The following is a 10,437-nucleotide window of genomic DNA, read 5'->3' on the forward strand; positions in this document are numbered from 1 at the left end:
CTCTGCAACACCTGGACAGGATGTTCTGAGAGAGAGTAATTGCTGTGATCAGCTCTCCACTCTGCTCTTCACTCCACAGAGTCTTTCCAACCAGCCCATCTCAACACAGGACAGAGGGAACTTCCCAGGGAATGCCTCTTGCAGGGCAAGTGCTACAACAATGTCGTGCAGATGATGAGAAAGCAGAGAAGGCCAGAGTGGCCCTCCGGATGAAGAACTGGGCAGGAAGGCAGCAGAGGACTGCATTCATCAGGAGTCCTGGTAGGATATAATGCAGTCTCACTGGGCACAGCCACCCTGACCTTTTTTTGCTGCTCAGCAGACACAGCTGGAGTTTGCAAAGCAGACAGATGGGGCCTCATTAGTACCTCTCCAGGCAAGCGGATAGAGACGTGTGCAGTTATTCACGGGGACATGCGCTGAACCTCAGCAGGGCTGGGATGATGCTCGGGTTCTGACAGATGCTGGAGGAAAAATAAATTCACAGCTCTTTCCTCCAGCAGTGCCTGGAGAGTTGGAAACTCAGCACCACAGAATCTCATTACCAGGGCCTCTCTCCACTGCTACTTTGAGCCCTTCTTACAGCAAAAAAATAAACACACAACCTACTAACGCGATACCTTTTGTTGGATGTGAGGTGGACTCAAACAGTAAGATAGTCCCTGCTTCTGAGGTCAGTACAAGTAGCAAGGAAAGAGCTGTTACCATTAAGACTGCAACTAAGGACTCTGTAAGCATTAGGCTCTCTAGAGACAAGGTAAGGGAACACACGAAGGGAAACAGCAGTTGTCATTTGACACCAACCATCACTGTCCCAGGTACCAATCTTTGGTCCAGCCCCTTCAGAATCACTCAGAGGATGCACAGTCTGCTTTAGAAATAACGTCCCCTGACCATGCTTCACAGAAATCTGCAGTACGTTGGCAATGCCACATGGCAAGTGAAAGTGCTTCCCTATTCCTATGAAGAGTTGTCAAACAGCAGCGGTGCTCTGGTATGACAGACCAGCTGCCAAGTTGCCATTCATCTGTCCTAGAACAACCTGGAACTGCCAGTCACACCTGAAAGCTGGCCTGGGGCATTTCCAGTTAAGCCAGTCTGAAGCTTTCCCAGCCTACACGCAGCCCTCAACATTTTTTTCACTGTTACTCATGTCCAAGGTATCTGCTCCACACAGCTCAACTCCTTTGTCCATACTTCTTCGCACATACTCTCAACTCCTTGCTTCTAAGAGAGTACATTATTTCAAATAATTTTCCTACAGAAAAAAAGACGAAAACTTTGAATGGGGAAAAAACTCAGTGAAGGAAAGCTTAAGTATCACTTCAGTGGAGATGGCACTGTCCTTTTTGTGGTCCTTTCAAAGAGCAAATTTGCATTTAACATCCTTGGAAACATGTTTGAGTGCAGGAGTGCCCTCTTCTGACATGCCCTGAGGCCCAGGCACAGCCATAGGTGAGATGACCAGCATATACATCTGCCTGCCCGTGGAGCAGGTTGCAGCTGAACAGCAGGAACAGGCAGAAAAAGCAGGAGCAAAACTGAAATGGACCTTAAATCCTGACAGAGCAGACAAGCAGGAAAAAATACTTCAGCGGAAATCGTGACTTCCCTCAGCCTATTTCTGAGTGTCAATCTGTCTCATTGTTGGCACTTCCTCAGGGACTCTTCACCTCAGTGCTCCTTGTTGCAAAGACTGGATGAGCTCAGACAAGATGAAATTTACTGGGTCCCAGAATTTCACAGCAGCACTTGGCCAACCTGCAGTGCTCTCAGCCTCAGTTTAAAGGTGGAGAAATACTGCAGCAAAGAGGAGGTCAGGAATGCTGTAACCCCCGTGCAGTCTCCAACCAACCGTGAGTGCCTCACACCATCTGTCAGCTTCATGTGAGACATCTGAGCTAGCCACAGTCACGACCACGATGGTTGTGCCCATCTATGGTTCTTTCTTCTGTCAGCGTGTCAGGTCAGACACTAGCAGCACTGTAGAAAGCAATCTAGATACCTTCTTTCCCAGAACCAGCCAGAATACGAAGAACCCTTTCTCCAGAGACAGAAAGGAGACAAAGGTGGATTGCCTACACAACCCTCACATGCTATCCAACAGGTTTGGTCACAACACCCATCTCTGCCCGGGGCAACTCTAGGCAGAGATTCCGGTTGAGGCAGAGCAGCGATTTGTGGTTTGACCCTTTACCCATGAGCTCGCAAACCACAACTCTTTATTTTTTTTTATTAGAGATGGTAAATTAGCTGTCCCAAACCTGCCTTCTCACAAGAAGATCATATATTTGCTTTAATTAGGCAAAAAGAAAAGGAAAAAAAAATCACCAGACCCTCCTTCAAGCTTGCTAACAAAACCAGAGAAGCAAACTACAAAATGCCTTTAAAAATGTTTTGTTTTGGATGCAGCTCCACCTTTTGGCGCAAACCTCTTTGCATCCACATCTGCATTCAGAAAGCAAGATCCTTCATCCCCCTAAACTTAAGCCAGGTAGACAACTCTTGCAGTCTGTTCCTCAGCCCATATGCACATACTCCTTGTCCTGCTCACTCCATCAAGTCTATTTATCTACTAGTAATTTTCTTGTTATTGATGGTTTTTTTGGTTAGTCTCAGCACTGCACAGAGTCCAAGTCCTGACTTGTGAATTACAAAAAGATGTCAAAGCATTGAAAAGGGCTGCCCAGGGATGTGGTGGAGTCACCATCACTGGAGGTATTTAAAAGGCAAGTAGATATGGCACTTAGGGACATGGTTTAGTGGTGGAGTTGGCAGCACTAGGTTAACAGTTAGATTCGATGATCTTAAAGGTCTTTTCCATCGGAAGCGATCCTGATTCACCTTCTCATTCCCAGTGGTGTCAGCTGGGATCAGTAAGATTGCCTCTATGCTACATTCTGGCCGCCCAGTAGCACAACCCATGACAACAATTATGCATTAGCGGGGACTAAAGGAAGAGAGGCCCCAGCTCCAGGAAGACCGGTTCTGTGCCAAAGATACTAGATGAGAAACGACTTGTAGGCAGACTCCATGTGCGCCCTTAAATTTGAGTTGCTGGGTCACGATCTTCGCAGCACTGAGACTCCCAATTTCCCCTTGAAGTGAGCAGTAACAACTGACCCTTTCTCTGTTTCTTTAGCTTGCAAATTCTCCAGGTGGCAGGACTGATGCATTAGCAGGGACTAAAGGAAGAGAGGTCCCAGCTCCAGGAAGACGGGTTCTGTGCCAAAGATACTAGATGAGAAATGACTTGTAGGCAGACTCCATGGGTGCCCTTAAATGAGTTGCTGGGTCATGATCTTTGCAGCACTGAGACTCCCAATTTCCCCTTGAAGTGAGCAGTAACAACTGACCCTTTCTCTGTTTCTTTAGCTTGCAAATTCTCCAGGTGGCAGGACTGACTCCACACGTTTGCATGGTATGCAGCAAAATGGAGTGCCTGCCTTGATTTGAAACTGAAATGCAAAGCTGTCCAGCTGTTCACTACCTGTAGCCGAACCTGCATTTACTACCAGGAACCAAACATTTGCCACATTCTGCAGGAGAACACCGATAACTCCTAATTATTGTCACGTTATACGTCTCCCATCACAACCCCAAAACAGGAATCAAACTGTAGAGGAAGGTGGAGCAGCCACAGTCATTTAAAACAGATATTTACTGTACCGTCTTTTCACATTAAACATGAGGTTACGACAACATGGAACAGTCACGCAACAGCACCAGAAAGAGGTGCGATTGGTTCTTTAACTGAATTTGTTTCTTTATTTGATTTAAGGTCAGGCATTAGTAAAGGGAGAGGCAACAAGCAGGGCAAAAGTTTTGGTTTTGATTTACTGGCACTGTAGAGCCCTGTTCAACACATGTAAACTTTTATAAGGGGTAGAGTCGGTTGGAAGGAGGTGGGGAAATACCATGAACACAGACACCATGATGTTGATCCGCAGTGTGACTCTGACCTTCCAGACCAACTCACCCAAGACACCAGCTGCTTGGCTGAAAACCTTGAAGCTCCACATCGACTGTTAAGCACGATATTTGCAGAGGGTGAAATCCATCTTTCTGAACAGAGCCAAGACTTAGACACCACAGACGGCTCCCCAAGCCCTCAGAGTTTCAATTGAGAGTCTCAGCTTCAAACTGCTCCTTCATACAGTGGGGATGCAGTGAAAGATAACCACATTCTCCATGCTATAATCATCCAGACAATGAAGCAGCACACTATTTGCTCTTGCCATGTTTTGCACTTTATAAGCTGTGTTTTCCAGTAATGACGTTAAAAAAACTCCTCCTTAATGAAATGCAGGGGATTCAGAGCACCTGTTCCTATGTTTCTGAAGTCGCTCTTATGATTCAGCCTATGCCTTGCTCCTCACCCAGCTCCTCCTGCTTTGTCCCAGTAGTATCATGTTAGATCACAGCCCCATTGGTACAGCCTGCCCTCGCTGTCCTCAGTCTGCCTGACTGGCCAAGAGACCTGCCTAGCACTGCATTCCGCACCTGGCCCAACACGTGCATCCTCAGGGGCACGTGCTCATCTGTTTGGATCCCAACAGCTTTCCAACAAACAAATCTGCTTCCTGATCCACCTGCCCTCGCACTCTGTCACTGCACACACACACCAAGGTAATCACAGTTACAGTGGGGCACGGGGTTTGTGCAGCCTTTTGGCAAAAGAAACTTCCCCTCTGCTCCCAACTCATGCCACCCCATCCCTACAGAGCCCCAAGGATGCGAGTAAAAACAACTACCTTCACCTAGCTTGTGATACTGCATGTTTTAAAAATGGAGACATCATAAATAGAGCATTGCGCTGAAGCATGTTGGACCGATGTAACACATACTGTCTATTCCACGAAACAAAACTGCAAAAAGAAGATTAAAAAAATTAATCCTTCTTATCCTCTCCGGATATTTCTAGACATTTTAATATGCTATAGTCTAGAACTCAAAGGATGTTATAGGCATCTTTAAATAATATTATAAATAGCAAACAAACCCTTGGTTTCACAGATAACAAAAACACTCTGATTTGATTAGATAATTGGCTCAGCTCCTAAGTCTGGGTTTTTTTCTCTCAAAAGCACAGGTTTAACCTTGAAATTGTCTCCTGGACAGAGCAACTTTAGGCTGGTTTTCTGTGGTGCATGCTACACTACTTTATTTTTTGAGATTCAGTGCATTTCAGTTAATTGTCTCTCAGGGTGTTTTCCTCTTTTCTTTAAAAAAAAATAAATAATCTCCTAAACATTGTTACCTGAAGAAATTCCTTAGGAGAAGGTGAGCACTACTTAAGCAGATGAGGACAGTGGAGGGGGATGCAGGGTAGGACAGAGAAAGGGAGAGGCTGAGATGGATTTTCCCAGTGCCAGATTGCAACCTGGAGCAGAACCTCATGCTGTCATTCCCTTTTATGTTCCATTTTTCTCTTCTCTGGTGTAACAGATAATAACACAGGGAGCAGCAGGGATAATATGTTCGTAGGTGGCTGCTGGATTTTCAAATGGTTTCTTACCAGTACATTCTGTGTAGGCAGAGCAGAGACCTGACACTGAGAACTGAAAGCAGATGATGCACCCTTTTTACAGCTGGAAGCTTGCAGAGTGAAATCACTTCATGGGAAATCTTTATTAGTGAATCTTTCAAAAAGGGAACTGAAGATGGCTTAGGCAGCTGTCCAAGAGTGTCAGCAGATGCTTTTGGTTTTGTTGCCCAGGTGCATTGCTAGCCTCCCATTTTTTTCCTGGTTTGCTTCGACCTCCGGGATTTCAGAATAGTATAGTTTGCATACCATGTGTATTGTTCTGAGAGGAGAGGGATGTAGAATGCACGCAGCAGCTTCGAGGACCTGAAACCAGAAAGGAAAAACAAATCATCCTTAAAGTGCTCATTAGCTGGTATGTTCAAAACTATACGAACGAGGCTTTGCAACAGGTTTGGGCTGGTGAGTCAGTGACATGAGGAATGCTAATGGTTCAGGCATATGAATCCCAGTCACATTGTCTCCTTGTCAGTGGGTCCAGACTGGCTTGTGCCACCAACACCAGTTTAAGAGCAGCAGCCTGCCCAGTTCTCCAGCATGCCCACTGTATGTTCCAGTAGGATTACAGGGGAGAGAGGGCAGGAAGGTGGTGTAATTATCAAAAGAAACTTAGATCCTGGGTATCACTGTCCAAAAAGCAGATAGTACAGCCCTGTGGGCCTTTGGTATCATACAGACAGGCAGGCTTCCCGTTCCTCAGGGCACGCTATGAAGGAGAAAGATAGCAAGGCTGCATTTAGCTCTTGGCATCTCCTCTTTTCTGTCCAATCTTTCTGGCTGCCTATTTCTCCACACATTTCTGAAGGGCAGACAGAAGCTTTGATGGGCACTGGCATTTTGAAGTTTTGCTCTTGTGCTGATCTTCTGTTGAGGGTATTGAATTAAAGTGGGATGGACTGCTCTAAAGCCTACAAGGCAGCTTGCCGCAGGCTGCCAGCAGTCACTCCGTGCCTTGCTAATGCTGGGAGCTGGCATTTGACAGCACTTTGCAACAATTGGACCAATGGAGTACTCAAGCATGGAGGGTTTAATGGCTACATCAAATCAGCACCTTTTGTTTGGTTGCTAATTGCTGGAGCTGTGCTAGCCGAGTACATTTTAAATCCATGTATTCTCTTACTGAGCACACTTAACAGTAAAATCCAGGTTTAAATGGGAAGCAGACTAATACAACATTCCTAGCAGCAGCACTGAGCTTTGCTAGGAGCTTCAAAAGTCTGAGCAACTTACTGAAACCAGAGCTGGGCCAGTGTCTTGCTTCCTCAGCATTGAAGCTTATCTCTTTAGGATCAACTTATTGGTAAACTATCAACCCTTGACAGACATAGGTCTAACTCCATCCACATAAAGCTTGGAAAAGCAGCAGCAGCACTTAAATCCGATTTGCAGCATGCTAAGGGGTCAGGCACGGTACACAGATCCAACATGTATGTACTTGCTGGTCGCTGCAGTTCACCCAGCTTTGCTGGTAACACAGCCAAGGTTCTGGACATCCAATTGAAGTCACTTTTCAGAATAAAGAGGAACTGTGTTTTGTTTTCTTATTGTAAGGCAGCACTGGATATCTTTCAAAAATGCAGACTAACAAACAATGGCAGGAACTGCCACTGTGAACTACATCTCCCTGGAGGCTCCCAGGGTTCTTAGACTGCCTTAGTGCAATTCATCTGAGAACAAGCAGCTCCTGATCTCCTGCAGCTTGGAGTAAAAAACTGTCCAGGAGAAAACTGGTGATAAGACCACTCAGCAGCAGGGTCCTGCTACGTACAATGCCATACAAGTACAAAGCAAGGCATCTGTCAGGTGAAATGTTCCCTCTTTAGACAGGCAAAGTGACAGACAAAGCAGTATTCTTTGTACACTGGAGAGGGGAAACTGAGGCAGAAAGTATTGTCTACCCTCAGAAAGAGTGAGCAACTATGACTTCCTAAAATTTACAAGTCCCACTTCTAACTGTGAGACTCTGCCTCCTTTCAACATCTAGCATCTCGCTAGCCTGCTTTCTGACAAGTGCTCAGCTTCTGCTTTAGGATATAAAAATGCTGACTGCTTTACTCTGAATTGAAAAAAAAAAGCTCAGTGATAATTCTTAGGCCTTTTACAAATTGTAAAGCACCCAGCAAAGTTCCTAAATAAAAGAATCACTGGAGATGGTTGCTCATTTTAAATTCCTGAGGTGCTGGAATCAGGAACATGTTTAAAGTAGAATCTCTTAGTAGCAAATAACTAGGCAGAAGATGGTAATTTTAGTGTGGTTCTGGAGAAGGAACATTTTTTTGCAGCTGTCATTTCCTTGCGCCTGGAAATTGGAGGTCAGCACTCTCTCCAGACACTAGAAGCAAAGGCATCCCTTTGAAAACAAGTGCTTGATTTGCCTCTTCCATTTCTTGTGGCTAATGAACATCATGTCATTGCTGAACTTATTCTGGCATCTCCTCCTCTGAGCCTGACAACCCACCATTTCTACCATGGCTGTTCTCTGTGAATGGTGTGGTTTCACGTCAACTCCCTTTAGCAAAGAAAAAGAAAAAGAAAAGAAAGAAAAACAAGCAAATGCAACTGTGCTCAAGCTGCTTGGGATGCTGTTTAAAATAAGGAAAATTGCGAAATAAGGTAGAGTACCAGTTTGCTGCTATATTGTAAGAAAGGCACAGACACTAGCACAATTTCCCAGAGCTCAGGGTGTGTTGGGTTAAAATGAAGTAATTTGTTGAATTAGTCTTGTGTGGTTTAGCTCAGGCACAGAGAGGAAGGCAGCACCTTCAGCTGATGGCTGAGGTCCCAAGTATACAATCCATAGCACTGAAAATGCTTTCAGTCGCTCAGTCCAGATGTAGAGCTGACAGCACTCAGGGAACAGTTCCCAGCTCACATCCTCCCCTTGACCTGGATGCATCTCCATACTGACAGCCTGCCCAGGCCAGGAGCGTATGATACAGAGGGCACCCAGTGATGATGGGTCTGACTGCTGGAGCAACAGAACTGAGCACTTGGGTTTACCCTTGCGCCGATTCTCACAGCTCTGCAGAAACACTACTATCCTGTCTGTACTTCCTCTTCTTTATACTTTTTGTGAGAAACGCTCCCTATACCTTTTACTTGTTGATAATCTGAAATATAGGCCCAATGCAGCTCACATGGTTGTGCTGCGTACGTTCAGAACATGCAGGATTCAGCTTTGCTTTCTAGAACAGAAAGGCAACAGAAAATAAGAGGCATCTTAGAAACAGTAACATTTATGTTATTATTATAACTAATAACTATTAATATTAATACCTGATTTTTATTATTATTAGCTGCTCTTTGTTCAGCAGCAACTTTCTCACTGAAAAGAGACTCAGACTGGACATAGCACAAGGCTGCTCTCTCTGCTGCTGGTAACTACACAGTAGCAAAGCCCTAGATGCCTGCTGTCACCAGCAACCATGGCTGCTGATGCACCTACAACTCAGAAAGTCAACATAAAGGTTTAAATTCAGACAGGAAACCTTTCTCTCCTGTCACCTCACTTCGTCAGGCTCAGCAACCTCAGACAACAGATGGCACATGGAAGGGGTTGGGATGACAGATGACGGTGAATATATATAATGTTCTATTTGCGTTTGCTTCTAAATTTGTCCCCCAGAGACTGTGTGTGTAGCCTTAATCAGCACAGAGCTCCCCAGCAGATCGTTGGTAGCAACATCAAGGCCACAATCACCCCAAGCTGGGTAGCCAAGGGTCTAGTGCAATGCAACTGAACACAGATGCAGCAAAGCTCTTTCAGTGGTGGGCTCCCGGACAGAGCAAATTCTGCCTGGCTCTTGCTGTGCTCCAGACATGGGAGGTATCCCACATTCCAGCAGGGGTCTGAATTATTTTCCAGTTTTTTGGGTTTCTAGGGGAGCAACTGCTGCAGCACCCAGAGCAGCTCCCAGTTGGGACAGAGGTGCACAGTTACCAGTAGGCCCAGCACAGCTGGAACCACAGTGCTGCTTGGTGCCACGCACATTTCTGTCAATTACCTACTGCGCTTCAGGAAAAAGCAACTCAACAACCCTGTTGTACTTATGCTCTCTGGAATGGAAGCAAGGACTGCGAAGTGAAGATGTTCAAGTACCCCCCTCCCAAGCTCATAGACTGACATGGAATGGAAGCAGTTAAGATACATGTAGTGGTGGGAGATTCTTCCTAACTGCATCTTGTAACCTGAACTTCTCTCCCCAGTGACAGCAGAACTCAGAAACAGGCATAAGAAGGAACAAGAGAAAGGAATGACAGAAAGAAGCAGCGGGAGGAAGGTGAATCTCTGCCACATGGCAGGACTTAGTACCTTCCAGCTACAGGCATACACAGGAAGCTCATGATCAAAGCTCTCTGAAAACCCATTAATGTTTGCGCTTCCTCTAGGTGTTAAATTGTGTACCAACCATGCACCTAAGAAGTAATTTAGCTACTTGTAAAACAAAAGTAGGGAAAACGCTTCATGTAACATAGAGGAAAGCACCATTAAAGGGAATGAGACAGTCTCTCTAATCAAACCAGGGTAATGATATGCTAGAACAAGGTGACCGAATCATTAACTTTGCACTAAGAATATTTCTCCTGATGGAAGACCCAAGCGTTTGGAGTAAGCAGACTGCTCAGCCTAAAGAGCTGGAAAATATGTGCTCCTCAGTGGGGAGCTGTAATATATTTCCCCTTTTCTGTGCCAGATTCGGAGTGCTCAGCCAATATAGAATTAAATGGACCTGGACAAAGCAGCTTCCTGAGGAGCATAATTAGCTGGTGGCTTGGAGTACTCTCTAATTCAATTAGCAGCATCATTTATCAGAGCCAGCTGAGATTTACATTTGCACTTGCTGACGTCAATGTGAGACTTGCAGTGAGTCCCAGAAGCCTTTAGTTCAGCA

At 45.4% G+C, this 10,437-nt stretch overlaps 1 protein-coding gene across 1 annotated transcript in view; it reads right to left on the reverse strand.

Moving 5' to 3' along the window:
• Positions 1 to 5,599: 5,599 nt before the first annotated feature.
• Positions 5,600 to 10,437, reverse strand: part of ALG9 (ALG9, alpha-1,2-mannosyltransferase) — a gene marked incomplete at its 5' end in the record, with an annotated part of 25,145 nt that continues 20,307 nt past the window's right edge. Inside the window, one exon of the mRNA XM_010188717.1 lies at positions 5,600 to 5,851. Within this exon, the coding sequence (XP_010187019.1) occupies positions 5,728 to 5,851 (124 nt within the window). The remainder of the gene's footprint in view (positions 5,852 to 10,437) is intronic.

The sequence above is a fragment of the Mesitornis unicolor genome, unplaced genomic scaffold (genome assembly GCF_000695765.1).
Source record: "Mesitornis unicolor isolate BGI_N332 unplaced genomic scaffold, ASM69576v1 scaffold12997, whole genome shotgun sequence".
NCBI lineage: Eukaryota > Metazoa > Chordata > Aves > Mesitornithiformes > Mesitornithidae > Mesitornis > Mesitornis unicolor.